General features: G+C 41.1%; 1 protein-coding gene across 1 annotated transcript; it reads left to right on the forward strand.

Moving 5' to 3' along the window:
- The first annotated feature begins 566 nt into the window (after window positions 1-566).
- On the forward strand, window positions 567-8,980 carry nif3l1 (NIF3 NGG1 interacting factor 3-like 1 (S. cerevisiae)). The gene is given in 3 exon segments (NM_001146480.2): window positions 567-623; window positions 1,725-2,191; window positions 8,650-8,980. Coding segments are annotated over 2 exon segments (603 nt in total). The 5' UTR covers window positions 567-623; window positions 1,725-1,734; the 3' UTR covers window positions 8,796-8,980.
- Window positions 8,981-18,785: the final 9,805 nt, after the last annotated feature.

Here is an 18,785-nt window from a genome sequence, read left to right on the forward strand (position 1 = left end):
CTTTCTTTCAGGCTGTTGGCCTGAAGTAGCACTAAATAGAGGAGTATTTTACTTATTTATTTTATTTTATTTCACCTTTATTTAACCAGGTAGGCCAGATGAGAACAAGTTTTACTAGCATTTAAAAGCAGTTGGAGGCCACGGAAAGAGTGTTGTATGGCATTGATGCTCGTCTGGAGGTTTGTTAACACAGTGTCCAAAGAAGGGCCAGAAGTATACAGAATGGTGTCGTCTGAGTAGAGATGGATCAGAGAATCACCAGCAGCAAGAGCGACATCATTGATATATACTGAGAAAAGAGTCGGCCCGAGAATTGAACCCTATGGCACCCCCATAGAGACTACCAGAGGTCTGGACAACAGGCCCTCCGATTTGACACACTGAACTCTGAGAGGTAGTTGGTGACCCAGGCGAGGCAGTCATTTTAGAAAATGTTATTATTATTATTTTTGGTGTAGTGTTAGATGGTTGGGGATTTGTTGTATTTATTTTTTCAAACAAAGTATATGGGAGTTATACTCCAGTCTAGTAGGTGGCAGTAATGCAACATTTATTGGATGCCAACTGCGGTTAAACTTCATCGAAGAAGAAGGTAACCACAAAAGCTGGCTCTCTCTCCACCAGTAAGTGCTGTTACAATGCTTGCATTTCCAATTCATAGTTTTTGCCTATTAATTGATAACTTACGTTTAAAATGTATCGTATGAATCACACCAGTCTGAACATGCAAAAAGAAACACCTTTTTTTTTTTGGTAGCTAGCGTATTGCTGTGGGCCCTGTTCGAAGTTTGGGAGCCAGCTATCTAATGTTAGCGAAGCTATTATACATGCCTCTAAGTTACTTTACCTAGCTAGTTTGTAGAGTTTCTCTGGCTCATATTCGTGTGATTTAAATTATCTCGATTCTAACGTTACCTTGGTCATTAAACCCGTGCAGTTGATTTAATTTGTAAACAATGCACCTTAACAACCATGCCCAAAATGGCAACAGCAGCCATTGCAATCCAAACCTATTAGCTAGCCTACTAAATGTAGCTAGAACAGTGCATATTAGCATTTGAGCAGTGATGTAACGTACTACTTAAGTCGTTTTTGAGTGTATCTGTACTTCACTTTACTATGTATATGTTTGTTTTCTTTAGGAATGTAGTCATGTAGTTTTTACTCCATACGTTTTCCTTGACACCCAAAAGTACTCGTTACAGTTTGAATGCTAAGCAGGACAGGAAAGTGGTCCAATACACGCACTTATCAACAGGACATCCCTTGTGATCCATACTGGCTTTGATCTGGCGAACTCACTGAACACACACAATTCGTTTCTAAATTATGTTGGAGTGTGCCTCTGGAGATCCGTGAAAAAACAAAATGGTGCCGTCTGGTTAGTTTATAAGGAATTTTAAATTATTTATACTTCTACTTTTGATACTTAAGTATATTTTAACCCAAAAACGTTTACTTTTACTCAAGTAGAATTTTACTGGGTGACTTTTACTTGAGTCGTTTCTATTAAGGTATCTTTACTTTTACTTAAGTATGACAATTGGGTACTTTTTCCACCACTGCATTTGAATGGGAGTTTTGACAATTAGCCTTTTTAATAATAGATGACAAGATAAACAGGTCATGATGTTTTAAGAGAATGCAGCCTTGTTGCAGATTAGCCTTGCTCTTGGATGCAAACAATATTTATTCATATCAAATGAACTCTCTTTTGCACACAGGTCTACACTAATGTTGACTGGCTACAAGAATGCTTTCCAGAGAATTCTGTCATTGACCTGCAGAAGGAGCTACCACGAAAGCATCTCTCAAACACTCGCTTGTTCCCCTTTCTCTTCTCACTCCAAATTGTCTGCCCTTCGCTCATCCTTTTTTTATGACCCCTCTCATTGTACTATTAGGTCTCGTCAGCTTTCTACCCATCTCCATCTCTGTCATTGCTACTCTTTTTCGTGCTCCCTTTCCCACTCATCTCGTCCAACAGGTCCAATGGATTTAAAGGAGGTTCTCAAGGTTCTGGAGCAGCTTGCCCCTCTATCACTGGCAGAGTCCTGGGATAACGTTGGCATATTAGTTGAGCCCATTAAATGTCGGCCTATCAAAACCATCCTGTTAACCAATGACCTGACCGACTCTGTCATGTCGGAAGCAGAGGCCATGAACTGCGATCTCATCATTTCTTACCACCCCCCGTTGTTTCATCCAATCAAGTGCTTGGTTTCAAAGGACTGGAAGCAGCGATTGGCTATCCGGGCGATTACGGCTGGAATAGCAGTGTTTTCTCCTCACACCTCTTGGGACAGCGTCAAAGGAGGTGTGAATGACTGGCTGGTTGGAGGAGTTGGTAAGAGACTGTTGTCAGTGTTTCCCCTAGCTTTATAATAAGAAAAGTGGACTGCTGTAGCTCTGTGCGCTATGAAAGTGACACAGAATTTTCCAAGAACTCGTTTTTGAACTTTTGTATGCTTTTTGAATGGTCTTCAATGGGCAAAAATGTAGCGCAATGGTCTTCAGCACAAAATCCCCAAAAAGGCATCTGGCAGATATCTTAAATGAATGTGTTTTCACAAATTGTATTATAATTGTTAAGCCCAATCCAAAGATTAGGGTAGGATGATGTCACTTTCACAGTTTATTGAAGATGCGTATAGAGTGTCATATCTGTTCTACTCAAATTATCTGAATGTTCTGGAGTGTTCTCCCCACCTGAATAACTTCATGATGTTTGAAAAGCACTGCGGAGTAACAAGTACTGTTTCTGTTGTCTTCTTCAGGGAGTGGCAAAGTTTCAGTGTTGAGTCAAGCCTTCAGCAGCGCCCCCCAGAGCCACAAACTGGAGTTTACAGTCAGGAGTCAGGAGGAGCTCAACACCATCATGGCAGAACTGAAGGGGACGAATAGCGGTGTCAGTTTACAGCACACAGCTGTCAGGTACTGGATACTCTGTCAGTTTGTTTGTGTGTGCGTGCTTAAATTTGTATACACCTCTTCACTGTTGTTTACACTGTTACTGTACATGTCTCCTATCTGGCTCTAGCTCTGAAACTGATGGCTTCTTCATTAGTCTGATCTGTCCAGACTCAGGGCTGACCCCCAGTGTTCAAACTCTGTTACAACACGCCACTCCCAGCCAGTCTCTCAGTATCCTTCAAGTAAAAAAGGTATAGTACTGCTGCTAGCCTGGTCCCAGATCTGTTTGTGCTGTATAGCCATCTCCTATGGTCATTGTCATGGGAAATACGACCATAGCAGTTGGCAAAACAGCACAAACAAATCTGGGGCCATATGTATCCAGCGTATTACACCCTGAACACGCAAAGTAGACAGTTTGGTCTGAGTGTTGATTTTTAAGATCATTTTTGCCTTTTAGAGCACAATGGCTGCGTTTACACGGGCAGCCCAATTCTGATATTTTTTTCACTAATTGGTATTTTGACCAGTCAGATCAATTCTGAAAAATATCTGATGATCTGATGTGATTGGTCAGAGAACCAATTAGTGGAAAAAGATATCAGAATTGGGCTACCTGTGTAAATGCAAGATAAGATTACATGGAAAGGGGGAAGCAGACTGTATATCAGCACGCATGACAGGGATTAACATTTAAACAATTATTTTTTTTTTAGGTTGCCCAAAGATTATGACCACTTGCACGAAAATGTAAATTAGATATTTACACGCAGTAGTGCCATATATTGACAGCTGTTCATCTACACACGGGAGAAATCAGAAAGATCAGTACTGGAATTCTTTATATTTTGGTTGTTATCAGTAAAACATTTCTCAGAGCTGGCTCAACTCGCCCGACTGCCATAAATTGTCTGTTTTAGGCTACTAGAGGTCTTTGGTTGTTTTAACTTATTTTATCACCTGCCCAATGGCGCAACCTCAGAGCAGGCCCCAGGCAATAGGACAACCCTTAATGTTAATCCCTGCTTGATAAATATCCCCTGGGATCATATTCCTGCTATCCTGAATCAATAGGCGTAGCTTGCCACAGAGTGAATAGGACTGGACTTCAATGAATTTTACTAAATGTTTTCACTCTTTTTACATGTGACATCTTATTCATTAGTGCACACTGTAGTAAAACAAAAAGTTCAGGCAGTCCCTCCCTGTTTCTGTTTTATTCCTCTTGGTGCCTAGTGAACACGACCCTGGCTGTTTCTCACCCTGTAGCGTCCTCTCCCAGGCTACGGCCAAGGGCGACTCAGCGTTTTGGACGAGCCCGTAACTGTGGCGGCGGCCGTCCAGCAAATGAAATCGCACCTGGGTTTGAATCACCTTCGACTGGCCCTCGGAGCCCAGCAAACTTTAGGTGAGTGAGAAGGCTAAACAAACATCTATGTCTTCCTTTTTGTTACCGGATTACTAACTTGGATGCGTCCCAAATGGCACACTATTCCCTATATAGTGCCCTGGTCAAAAGTAGCTATAAAGTAGTGACAGGAGGATACCAGTATTGCGATACATGTTTTTCTTTAGGAAAACAGCCCTAATGTTAGAAATGAACTTCATTATGTTGTCATCCAGAGTCACATTTATTTATTTTTTGATATAGCATGCAATATTTTACATACAGCAGGTTTTTAAAGGACCAAAGTGTTTGCTCTTCTTTGTGTTTTCATTTTTGCCATGGAAAAAATATTGCGATATTGGTATCGTCCCGGCCTTACTATAAAGAGAATAGTGTGCCGTTTGGGAAACACACCATGTCTTTTAAATATACTGAACAAAGATTTTACTGAATTACAGTTCATAGAAGGAAATCAGCCAATTGAAATAAATAAATTAGTCCCTAATCTATGGATTTCTTCATGACTGGGCAGGAGGGCATAGGCCCATCCACTTGGCAGCCAGGCCAACCCACTGGGGAGCCAGGCCTAGCCAATCAGAATGAGTTTTTCCCCCACAAAAGGGCTTTATTACAGGTTGGGCGGTTGTTAGGCCAGTTGGACGTACTGACAAATTCTCTAAAACAACGTTGAAGGCGGCTTATGGTAGAGAAATTAACATTCAATTATCTGGCATCAGCTCTCTTGGACATTACTGCAGTCAGCATGCCAATTCCACACTCCTTCAAAACTTGAGACATTTGTGACATTGTTGTGTGATAAAAGTGCATATTTTAGTGGCCTTTTATTGTCCCCAGCACAAGGTGCACCTGTGTAATGATCATGCTGTTTAATCAGTTTCTTGATATGCCACACCTGTCAGGTGGGTGGATTATCTTGGCAAAGGAGAAATGCTCACTAACAACAATGTAAACAAAATTGTGCTCAACATTTGAGGGAAATAGGCTTTTTGTGCACATGGACATTTTCTGGGATCTTTTATTTCGGCTCATGAAACATGGGACCAACACTTCACATGTTGGGTTTATATTTTTGTTTAGTGTATATATTCGCTGCAATAAGTGTATTATGTTGACAGCTAGTGAGGGGCTGAGAGGATAACGTAATTTTATGTGATTGTTCCTTTTAGAGTCCATTGTAAGCACTGTGGCAGTGTGTGCTGGGTCCGGAGGCTCAGTATTGAATGGAGTGAAAGCAGACCTCTACATCACAGGTACATTCACTATAAACGCCAGCTGCTAGAATCAAAACAAATTCTGTCAAGAATACTGAACAATTTCTTTTGCATATACAGTGCCTTCGGGAAGTATTCAGACCCCTTGACTTTTTCCAAATTTTGTTACGTTAGCCTTATTTTAAAATATATTTTTAAAGCTCCTCAGCAATCTACACACACCACCACATAATGACAAAGCAAAAACAGGATTTTAGAATTTTTTGGAAAAGTATTAAAAATAAAACGGATACCTTATTTACATAAGTATTCAGACACTTTGCTATGAGACTCGAAATTGAGCTCAGGTGCATCCTGTTTCCATTGATCATTCTTGAGATGTTTCTACAACTTGATTGGAGTCGACCTGTGGTAAATTCAATTGATTGGACAGGATTTGGAAAGGCACACACCTGTCTAGAGTACCAGTCAAAAGTTTGGACACACCTACTCATTCAAGGGTTTACTTTATTTTTACATTGTAGAATAATAGTGAATACATAAACTATGAAATGGCACATATGTAATCATGTAGTAACCAAAAAAGTGTTAAACAAATCAAAATATATTTGAGATTCTTCAAAATAGCCACCCTCTGCCTTGATGACAGCTTTGCACACTCTTGGCATTCTCAACCAGCTTCACTTAGAATGCTTTTCCAACAGCCTTGGAGTTCCCACATATGCTGAGCACTTGTTGGCTGCTTTTCCTTCACCCTGCTGTCCAAACCATCTCAATTGGGTTGAGGTTGGGTGATTGTGGAGGCCAGGTCATCTGATGCAGCACTCCATCACTTTCCTTCTTGGTCAAATAGCCCTTACACAGCCTGGAGGTATGATGGGTCATTGTCCTGTTGAAAAACAAATTATAGTCCCACTAATCGCAAACCAGATGGGATGGTGTATCGCTGCAGAATGCTGTGGTAGCCATGCTGGTTAAGTGTGCCTTGAATCCTAAATAAATCAGTGTCACCAGCAAAGTACCCCCACACCATAACACCTCCATGCTTTTGGACCGAGACTTGCGATCCAGTACCGCTTGCCGTGTAGTAGCAGAGAGACAGCATGGTGGCTAGAGTCTGACAATTCTTAGGGCCTTCGTATGACACAGCCTGGTATAGAGGTCCTGGATGGCAGGAAGCTTGCACTCAGTGATGTACACATGCAGAGTTCATCCGTTCATCTACTCTGCGTATCACAAAGACAGTGGTTGGAACCAAAAATCTCAAATTTGGACTCAGACCAAAGGACAGATTTTCACCGGTCTAATGTCCATTGCTCGTGTTTCTTGGCCCAAGCAAGTCTCTTATTATTGGAGTCCTTTAGTAGTAGTTTCTTTGCAGCAATTCAACCATGAAGGCCTGATTCACGCAGTCTCCTCTGAACAGTTGATGTTGAGATGTCTGTTACTTGAACTCTGAAGCATTTATTTGGGTTGCAATTTGAGGCTGGCAACTACTGAACTTATCCTCTGCAGCAGAGGTAAATCTGGGTCTTCCTTTCCTGTGGCTGTCCTCATGAGAGCCAGTTTCATCATAGCGCTTGACGGTTTTTGTGACTGCACTTGAAGAAACTTTAAGTTCTTGAAATTTTCCGCATTGACTGACCTTCATGTCTTAAAGTAATGGACTGTCGTTTCTCTTTGCTTATTTGAGCTGTTCTTGCCATAATATGGACTTGGTCTTTTACCAAATAGGGCTATCTTCTGTTTTCCACCCCTACCTTGTCACAACAACTGATTGGCTCAAACGCATTAAGAAGGAAAGAAATTCCACAAATTAATGAACAAGGCACACCTGTTAATTGAAATGCATTCCACGTGACCACCTCATGAAGCTGGTTGAGAGAATGCCAAGAGTGTGCAAAGCTGTCAACTTTGAAGAATCTCAAATATAAAATATATTTTGATTTGTTTAACACTTTTTTGGTTACTACATGATTCCATATGTGTTATTTCATTGTTTGTCTTCACTATTATTCTACAATGTAGAAAATAGTAAAAATTAAGAAAAACCCTTGATTGACACTTTATATAAGGTCCCACAGTTGACAGTGCATGTCAGCAAAAACCAAGCCATGAGGTGGAATTAATTTTCCGTAGAGCTCCAAGACAGGATTGTCGAGGCACAGATCTGGGGAAGGGTTCCCCAAAATGCCGGCAACATTGAAGGTCCCCAAAAACACTGTGGCTGCCATCATTCTTAAATGGAAGAAATTTGGAACCACCAAGACTCCTCCTAGAGCTAGCCGCTCGGCCAAACTGAGCAATCGGGAGAGAAGGGCCTCGGTCAGGGAGGTGACCAAGAACCCAATGGTCACTGACAGAGCTCCAGAGTTCCTCTATGGAGAAGGGAGAACCTTCCAGAAGGGCAACCATCTCTGCAGCACCACCAATCAGGCCTTTATGGTAGAGTGACCAGACGGAAGCCACCCCTCAGTAAAAGGCACATGACAGCCCACTTGGAGTTTTTCAAAAGGCACATAAAGGACTCTCAGACCATGAGAAACAAGATGTTATGGTCTGATGAAACCAAGATTGAACTATTTGGCCTGAATGCCAAGTGTCACTTCTGGAGAGAACCTGGCACCGTCCCTACTGTGAAGCATGGTGGTGGCAGAATCATGCATGTCTCAAGGCTTAAAAAGCTTTTAACCGGTCTCCTCCCCTTCATCTACACTGATTTGAAGTGGATTTAACAGGTGACATCAAAAAGGATCATAGCTTTCACCTGGTCAGTCTGTCATGGAATGATCAGTTTTGTATACTCAGTGTACATGCATGCATGCCTACACACACACACACTTTTACTTGACTTTACTTGATTCATGTTTAAATGTCCAGACATTGACCTCATTTCTCCCCCAGGTGAGATGTCCCATCACGAGGTCCTGGACTCCGTTGCTGCGGGTGCCAGCGTGATCCTCAGTGACCATAGCAACAGCGAGCGGGGTTTCCTGGCCGTGTTCAAGAAGAGGCTGGCAGGGCATCTGTCCAACTCCGTTACCGTGGCGCTGTCACGGGCTGACAAGGACCCCCTGGAGGTGGTCTGAGATGCTTACAGTTTTCCTCAACTGGCGGCCCACAGGCCGAATCTATTCCGCAGGTGTTTTTCTGAGCAAATAATTAATAAATTCATATTTGGACATAAGGCTGTAAAAACACCAGGAAATCAACTCGAAGTGATTTTAATTTTGGAAATCTGTTCCCAGTATTCCCACACATAATAGAGATGTGATCGTATACTAAATGTAAGCAAGGTTTGAAATGATTGTTTAAGTCAAATATGTTTGGGCTCCTTCCTGTCTATTTGCAATTATGTTCCAACCATCCTCTCAAGGAAAAAAATAGGACTGTTTGTATCTAGTTGATGATCTGTGTTAAAGGATTTAATAAATAATGCATACAACTGAATAAGGTAATTCTTTGGGTGATATTCAAAGTATGCATCTACATCAGTGGTCACCACAGCATTCCTAGTCAATTACCAAACATTAATGTGTGTATATATATAAGAAATAAATCCTTGCATTCCTATTTTTTTTAATTCCTTTTGCACTGTTGGTGGTAGGTGCACTTGATTCAGAAGTCCTAGCGCCCGGAAAGGTAGTGTTCCCATTTTGAACTACTTCATGTGTCTGAAGGTAGATCTCCACCTACCCGGCAGGCCCAGAGAGCAAATCAAGTGCACCTATCACTGTCTGCAGTTTCCTCACCATAGACTGGAAAAATCAGCCTCTAACGCACAGAAAAGTTGATACTGAGATTTCAAAACTTTTATAACCATGACTAGAGAGAAACAGCAGCTCTGCTGTATTCATTGAATGTTTAAGTTGTTATTCAGCACTGTCAACACTTCATAAGCCATAAAATGCGCATTCCCCCTACTTCCACATGCTGCAATGAATGAGTATAACAAAGTGTTCCGATAAGATTGCATTATTATTAGCGTCTTGTCTTTTAATAGAGGAATATTTCACATTCTCTGGTCATAGGAGTAAAAACATGAATTGGTGTATGAGGCAGGAATAATGCAGTGCGACTTGAGTTACACCATCAGCTGGAAGACTGCCCTTTTTTCTCAGTAGAGGGAAGGAGGGCAGAGGGACGGTGAGCCGGGTGAGAGGCAACCTCACCGCTGCTCCCCTCAGACTGACCACTTCAAATGACTGACAGTATCACCAGCAAAGCAGCATCACACCTCCATGCTTCACAGTGGTAAACACACATGCAGAGATCATCCGTTCACCTATTCTGCAAAGACATGGCGGTTGGAACCAAAAATCTAAAATTTAGACTAATCAGACCAAAGGGCAGATTTCCACCGGTCTAATGTCCATTGCTCGTGTTTCTTGGCCCATGCAAGTCTCTTATTATTGGAGTCCTTTAGTAGTAGTTTCTTTGCAGCAATTCAACCATGAAGGCCTGATTCCCGCAGTCTCCTCTGACCAGTTAGTTGATGTTGAGATGTGTCTGTTACTTGAACTCTGAAGCGCAGTTAATAAGTCTAATGAACTTATTCTCTGCAGCAGAGGTAACTCTGGGTCTTCCTTTCCTGTGGCGCTCCTCATGAGAGCCAGTTTCATAGCACTTGATGATTTTTGCTACTGCACTTGGAAGAAACTTTAAAAGTTCCTAATGTTCCGCATTGACTGACCATGTCATGATGGACTGTCGCTTCTCTTCTTTTATTTGAGCTGTTCTTGCCATAATATGGACTTGGTCTTTTACCAAATAGGGGTGGTATACAGAAGATAAGATAGGGCTATCACAACAACTGAAACACATTGAGGAAAGAAATTCCACAACTTAACTTTTAACAAGGCACACCTGTTAATTGAAATGCATTCCAGGTGACTCCCTCATCAAATCAAATTGTATTTGTCACATGCGCCGAATACAACAGGTGTAGACAGTGAAATGCTTACTTACAAGCCCTTAACCAACAATGCAGTTAAGAAAATACCCCCCAAAAATATAAAGATAAGAGATAACAATAAATAATTAAAGAGCAGCAGTAAATACCAATAGTGGGGCTATATACAGGGGGTGCCAGTACAGAGTCAATGTGCGGGGGCAAGGGTGTCGAGGGATTTGAAGTAATATGAACATGTGGGTAGAGTTATTAAAGTGACTACACATAGATAATAACAGAGAATAGCAGCAGCGTTCCAGAGGGAGGGGGGGCAATGCAAATAGTTGGGTAGCCATTTGATTAGCTGTTCAGTTGTCTTATGGTTTGGGGGTAGAAGCTGTTTAGGAGCCTCTCCGGTACCGCTTGCTGTGCAGTAGCAAAGATAAGTCTATGACTAGGGTGGATGGAGTCTGACTATTTTTAGGGCCTTCCTCTGACACCGCCTGGTATACAGGTCCTGGATGGCAGGAAGCTTGGCCCCGGTGATGTACTGGGCCGTACGCACTACCCTCTGTAGTGCCTTGCGGTCGGAGGCCGAGCAGTTGCCATACCAGACAGTGATGCAACCCGTCAGGATGGTCTGTAAAAGCTTTTGAGGATCTGAGGACCCATGCAAAATATCCTGAGGGGGAATAGGTTTTGTTGTGCCCTCTTCAGAACTGTTTTGGTGTGCTTGGACCAGGTTGGAAAGGGCAGTGTGGAAATTGCATCATCAGTAGATCTGTTGGTGCGTTATGCAAATTGGAGTGGGTTTCTGGGATAATGGTGTTGTGAGCCATGACCAGCCTTTCAAAGCATTTCATGGCTACAGACGTGAGAGTGCTACGGGTCAGTAGTCATTTAGGCAGGTTACCTTAGTGTTCTTGGGCACAGGGACTATGGTGGTCTGCTTGAAACATGTTGGTATTACAGACTCAGACAGGGAGAGGTTGAAAATGTCAGTGAAGACACTTGCCAGTTGGTCAGCACATGCTCGGTGTACACGTCCTGGTAATCCGTCTGGCCCTGCGGCCTTATGAATGTTGACCTGTTTAAAGGTCTTACTCACATCGGCTGCGGTGAGCGTGATCACACAGTCGTCCGTAACAGCTGATGCTCTCATGCATGTTTCAGTGTTACTTGCTTCGAAGCGAGCATAGAAGTTATTTAGCTCATCTAGTAGGCTCATGTCCCTGGGCAGCTCTCGGCTGTGCTTCCCTTTGCAGTCTGTAATAGTTTGCAAGCCCTGCCACATCCGACGCGTGTCGGAGCCGGTGTAGTACGATTCGATCTTAGTCCTGTGTTGACGCTTTGCCTGTTTGATGGTTCATCGGAGGGCATAGCTGGATTTCTTATAAGCTTCCGGGTTAGAGTCCCGCTCCTTGAAAGTGGCAGCTCTACCCTTTAGCTCAGTGCGAATGTTGCCTGTAATCCATGGCTTCTGGTTGGGGTGTGTACGTACAGTCTACATTCTACACCTACATTCTGTCCAGTTTCCCAGACTTCTTGTTTGTTTGGGCAGTACAATTAATCACCTGCGCAATAAACTCTACAATATCCACCTTCTTTACAATCAATGTATCAGTATCCCTCAAATGTTAGGCGACAATCTGAACCGGTTGCGGGTCATCCACTGCCATAGCTTCCTCAGCTCCACTTGCTCCTTCAACTATTTTCCACACCTCTCTGTAGGAGACCTGTTGTACATCTCAGATCCTTGCAACTTCAAACTCCTTTACCCTAGCAGGGCACTCCAGGAACTCTGCAATGCGATTTCCACCACAATTGCTACACTGTACATTATCAGATTCTTCAACTACATCTTGATTCTGTTGACACACACTTGAGACATGGCCATACTTAGACATTTCTGCACTTTAACGGTTAATTTACGAAGGCTCTTACAGCGTATCCCATCTTTACATGTGTAGGCAGATACTCTTCATCAAACATCAGTAAAACGAATTGACTTTCTTCCTTCTTTCCATCCACTACATAGCGCAGGCATTGTGCTCCCACCACTCCTGGAATCTTCTTCTTAAGACATGAAGTCTCAATGTCCAGTGATACTCCTGAAATCACACCTTTAATTGGTGCCCTGCTCCAAAAATCAAAGCTCTCCACTTCAGTTGTCGCCAACTTGCTAAATGAACTAGTGTAGCCCACAGCCAAATGGCATAGCTAGATCAGGACCTAACATAAGGACAACTCTGAGTATGCTATTCTGTTCTTCTGAAATAGACTACATTTTCTTCATATCGTGTTTCTTTCGACCGGTCTAAAATAAATTGATTTATTGTTAAGTGTAGGCTATATTTCATTGATTTATTCGACTTTTTAAAATGTAGATATTCCAAAGGTCTGCATCCGTGGCTTGTGTGAAAGCCAGGAGATGATAAATGTGTTTATGTTAATTAACAGACAATTATCTTGAGATTGACAGTTATTTGCTTGACCATCACCGGCTGATGAAATTTAGTGACCGCCACAGCCCTACTTTTGACCCACCGGCTGTCCTTACGTTACAGTAAGGACAGGAAGTGAATACGTTACGGTATTCATTTCCCAATGCAAAACTCATAGAAAAATGAATGAAAAGAATGTCAATGATGGCATAATGGGTGGATTGGATGCCATTTTGAGTGTACCCATGCCAGAAAGTAAAAACAGGAAGTGTACCCTTCAATCTGTACTGTGATTTGTCTAGTCAACTGAACTGACATTACAAAAAATGTATACCATGGCATTGTTGAATGCTCGTTTCTCTTCTTTTTTTTTTTCATTAACCCCTCCACCACCCCCCCTCTTCGGAGGACAAATATCTTCATTTTTGTACAGGTTTTTTGCCACAAATACATATACATTTGACATACATGGTACTTTTATATAAAGCAGTCACATAACAATAATACATTACCAAACATAAACTCTTTAATCCCAACCCTCAGCCACTCTCAGCCCATCCCACCTATCACCATAGACCACCCTCGTTTGGTTTCCATGTGCCATATATTTTTAAATTGTATTGTTTTACAAAATGTGAACCTTTCTAGTCGTATGTTATCCCCAGATTGTGAGCTAAAGATGAAAACCTTTCCTACGAGTATTATATTATTTATTGACTGACTATGGCTTTCCAAATCGACCAACACTGCTATTTGCAAGGTCATTTTAAGTGCATGTGATTTTTTAACCATTCCTGAATCTGTGACCAGAAACAAGCTACATAGGGGCAATACCAGAATGCATGTTTTATTGATTCTGTCTCTTCGCAGCAAAATCTGGAGAGCTGAGATTGTTGTATGCCCCATATATATAGCATTCTGTTGGTGGCAAGAATTGTATATAATAATTTAAATTGAAAAACTAAGTGTTGAATCAAGTGTAGTTTTTTGTACCAGTTCATACACCATGGAATTGGTACATTGAAAATCTCCTCCCATTTATTTTGCAACCTCTATGGTGCAGCTGTCAACATTTTTGTCCTCAGATGAAACTGGCATATTTTTCTATTCATGCCAGTTCCTTTCAACCAATTTCTATCTTTAATATTTGTCAGGCAAACAAGTTCCCTACCTTCTCCCTTTTCCACTTGCCTCCTCCATTTTTGTGGTAGTGCTGCAATCAGTTGGTGGTAAATTTGGATTGAGCAGATATTCCCATATATTTTCAATAACAGAATATGTGACATAACTCCTCCATTTCTATACATAATATCATTAATAAATATAATACAATAAAATTAAAATAAATCCATAAAGAATGTTTTGTTATTAATCAGTATATTTGTGTTTAACCATAACATTTGTTGTAATACTTGTTCTATCTTTTCTGGAGGATAAAACTGAAATTGTAACCAGCTTTATATGGCTTGTTTAAGAAAGGGCGATACTTTAAACAAAATCTAATTTTCAATTAGTCGGATATGAGAAGTTGTAATCGGTATGAAGGCAAAAAGGCAATTTAACAAACAATGAGCCTTTCTTAATAATCTACTGGAGAACCATTTAAGTATAATTTATCTATGAGTGAAGCTTTCAGTGAGACGTTTAAAGATTTAATATTGAATAATTTTAGCCCCTCAAACTCATATTCAATTTATAAATAGGCACGTTTAATGTTGTATGGCTTATCATTCTAAATAAAGTGAAATATTTTTTGCTCATATGATTTCCAAAAGAGTCATCTGGAGTAAGCAGTGCCATTAGTAAGTAAGTAAACTGTGATTTTTCCATAAATAGACAAGTATTTACATCTCCATGGTTGCAGAACCTTATCTATTTTTGCTAACTTTATTGAAATTGTGGTTAGTTCATTTATATTTTTTGAGATGTGAATACCAAGTATGTCTACTTCACCATCCACCCATTTTATTGGTAAACTACAAGGTAGTGTAAAAAATTTTTAACGATCCAATACGTAATATGGTACACTTGTCATAATTAGGTTTTAATCCAGAGGCTAGAGAAGTGATCAAGATCTTCAATGAGACTTCAATGAGACAGGAATCCAGATTGCAGACTTAAATTGTCATCCAATAGGCTTTGATTAAATGTCCAATATCCCCATCCACGTGGATATTCTGTAAGAGTTATATGGAGGCCAATTAGATGGTGGTCCGATCGCATTCGGTTATCTATTTATACTTTTTTTAACTTTTGATGCCAGCAAGGAGGAGACTGAAGGGCATTCTTGAGCATGCATTGTTTCCCTCTAACACACGCTATATCAGCACGGTAGAATTCAATGGCTATAGTTAATTCTTACATGTTCTATGTTAAAGCTGCATTTGAAAGCGAAAGTCTAATTAAAAACATTATTCGTACTGTTGAATTCGATTTTCATAATAGCAAACTAGGATTGATGGTTTGGTTACCAAGGCAACTAGGGTATATATCTAGTAAACTTGTTATCTACTTCAGTGGATGTTGAACATAGAAATAAAATGAATAGAAAGGGTGTCTCCAGTCAAGTAATGATGTCATAATGGGTGGACTGACCAGTGGCGACCCATCGTTCAGAGCCCTAAAAATGTGGGGCTCAAAAGAGATTTATTTGGGTGGGCTTGACTGTTTTGCATGTTATTTTGGCATTAATACGTGTCACATATCAGTTTGCAAACAATGTAAAAAAAATATATATCATTGAGTTAATAAAGCCGCATACAAACATGGTCTCTTTTTGTTTTCTTGTTTAAGGCAGCTACAAAATGCAGGTGTTTCAGCCTAGCTCAGGGCTTTCTGTGGGGGTGGGGCAAGCAAGCAGAAAATACAGAGCGTTGCGCCGTGATGGGCTCAGTGTTCTGTCACTCATGGGGACACTACGTCACCGCCAAGTCTAACGGTAGAGCTAGAAAATTCAAGCCCCTTGGGTGCTGCCCATAGAGTTACATTAGAAGTGCCCATCCAAAAAGGCTCAAGGTCATTGGCGACAGATAAAATTACATCAAATCACATTATATCTACAGTAGCTTTGATTGGACTTTCAAAATCTTAGCAGTCATGAATCAAGTCGACAATCTACTGGCAAATCCTTATCATATTTAGAAATGTTTTTGATAAAATGTATCTGTGCTCATTAGCCATTGGACAAACATTACACAACAAGTTGGAAATCGCAAATTCAACAATGAGTGCTTTGGAAGGAATCAGTGGCTAACTGCAAGCATTGCAAAGCAATCATTAGCCTGCTATTCAGTGGAGTGGCTGTGTGGTCCCAAATCTGGGATTAAGGGGCTCTTTTCCAAGTTTAAAATTATTTACAATTACAATTACGTCATTTAGCAGACGCTCTTATTCAGAGCGACTTACAGTAGTGAATGCATACATTTCATTTCATGCATTTATTTTTTTTGTACTGGCCCCCCGTGGGAATCGAACCCACAACCCTGGCGTTGCACACACCAATCTGGCGTTGTAAACACCATGCTCTACCAACTGAGCCACAGGGAAGACCAAAAAATACTCTTCTTGGCCATGCTGTCAATGAAGCATGATTTGTGCCGCGCTCAAAACAACTTAACTCGGAACTGCAAAATCTGATTTTAGTGAGTTCAAGACAACTGGGAACTCTGAAAAAAAGAGCTACGACTTGGAAAATAAGTCTGATGAAAGTTCAAAACTCTGGCCTCTTTCTAGAGCTACGACTTGAAGATCACTAACGTCATCCCGATTCAAACTTTTTTTCCACCCACCAGAGTTCCCAGTTGTCTTGAAAGCACCATAAATCCAGAGAGTGACAGACTTTGATGACAATTTTCCCACGAAGGACCGCTTCCCCACCTTCCTGTTCAAGTGAGCACAGCACAACAAGGTGAGTCCAAAAATGTCTTGTATGCTGCTGCATAAATGATTTAATATGCCAGGGAGATATGTATAGTGTATCTAAGAAAGTAATATGTGTATGTTGTGTAGAAAGCTGTTAGTAGCCCATTTCCTCACCCTAATAATTTCGCCTACTGTTCTGACTTGGTGGTGCACATGTAGCCTTTAACCTGTTTTTGAAAAATGTAATCATTGAATATTGTAAGAGCTTTCATTGTCTGCTTATATGCCCCCAGTATTTATCCTACGATTCTGAATTGGTGTACAGGGAGAACATTAAGAACGGCCCATGTTCTGAATTCTGTCACTGTACATTTCAAAAGTGCTGAACAAATAGTTGTATTGACTATGGACGTCCTAGCTCGCTCATTGTCTTAATCGAAATTACGGATTGCCTCTTATCCACTTGTCGTCCCCTTATGCCATAGTTTGTCCATCTCAATTGTCATTAGACACCACATTTGTTTAATGAAGTCAGCCATATCAGCTATGTATTTTTAAAAGGCAGTAAATGAGGCTGAATGAACTGTTTCGCTGCCAGACAAGGCTCCGCTGATAGCCAGGTGTAACAGTGGTAAGGTGTTGGGACTCTGCTGTTGGGACAGCTTTATGTAGACCCTAACAGTTTGTGGGCACCGTTTGACACCGTTATAGTGCAATTAATGTATTGTTCAGTGTTGTGTAGTGGCTTTGCTGGCATGTATCCCATGATTTACATGCTAAAATCACCACATTTTGAGTGTAACCATTGCCAGAAAGAAAAAGCAGGAAGTGTACCCTTCAATCTGTTCTGGGATTTGTTGAGTCAGCTGAACTGGCATTACAAAAATACATTCCATTGCATGAGCAACATCAGTTAGCATAATTTCATTATACATTCTACTTTACCATGGCAATCCAGCAGAACATTACAAAATACCATGGAAATGATTGCATCACAATACCAGGCAGCCATTGCAAGTGTACCCATGACTTTACCGGTCAAATTGCCAGCGTTAGAGCTTCTAAGTCCGATCTATTCATTCAATTTCTATGATGTTGAACACGTTTTTACCGTCAAATGAACACATTTTTAGCAGCAAATGTGTTCAATTATAGCCATGGTGTGAAAGGGATAATCAACTCGGGGCTCGATGTTCTCTTGAACATAATGCAACTTCCACTACGTGGAAGGTTAGAACACACGTTCTACGTAGTTGATTATTTTCCATAGAACGCATACCCATTCCATTGCATGAGCCATATCAGTTGGCATAATTTGAATGAACATTCTACATTACCATGGCAATCCAGCATCAGTTGATAGAACATTCAAACATACAATAGCAATTATTGCATCACAATACTAGGCAGCCACAGATGCAGTAAAGCGGTCAATAGAACTTGACCAAAAAAATGGAATTGCTCTGGAAACGTGGGGGAAAGATGGTCTCCTCACTGCCCCCCAGAAAGAAATGTCTACATTTAGGCTATTGTTTATGTGTATTTTACACTATGTCGAGGTAAACATGAGAGTATAACGCTTGTATGGATGTCAACCCCAACACATGTTCATGTCATCCTCACCAATCAACTGCATTACGGTTAAACGACTGACTACCATCAACGATTTCTGTATGCTAGCGAGTTTATACTAACGGGAGTTAGCAGTCGCTTCTAAATCTGATAAGGGACAACTTCTACCTGTTATGCAGTGAAAACAGCCAAATATATCCAAATCGGACTTAAGTAAGCACATTGTGGGCATGTTAAAATGCATATATCATGACGGATTTAAAGAATATTCACTTTGTTAGATTAGATTTGTTGAACGTGTGCCAATCTGGTCAATGGAACATCTGTGTGGCGCGATGGGTAACGATGCTTCGGTGGGTGTCAGTTGTTGATGTGTGCAAGGGTCCCTGGTTCGAGCCCGGGTTGGGGCGAAGAGAGGGACGGAACCTACACTGTTACACATGGTAGTGAACTTCTCACTTTGAACTGCAGCTTTTTCAGGCCAA

This window comes from Salmo salar, chromosome ssa19 (genome assembly GCF_905237065.1).
Source record: "Salmo salar chromosome ssa19, Ssal_v3.1, whole genome shotgun sequence".
NCBI classification, from domain to species: Eukaryota; Metazoa; Chordata; class Actinopteri; order Salmoniformes; family Salmonidae; genus Salmo; species Salmo salar.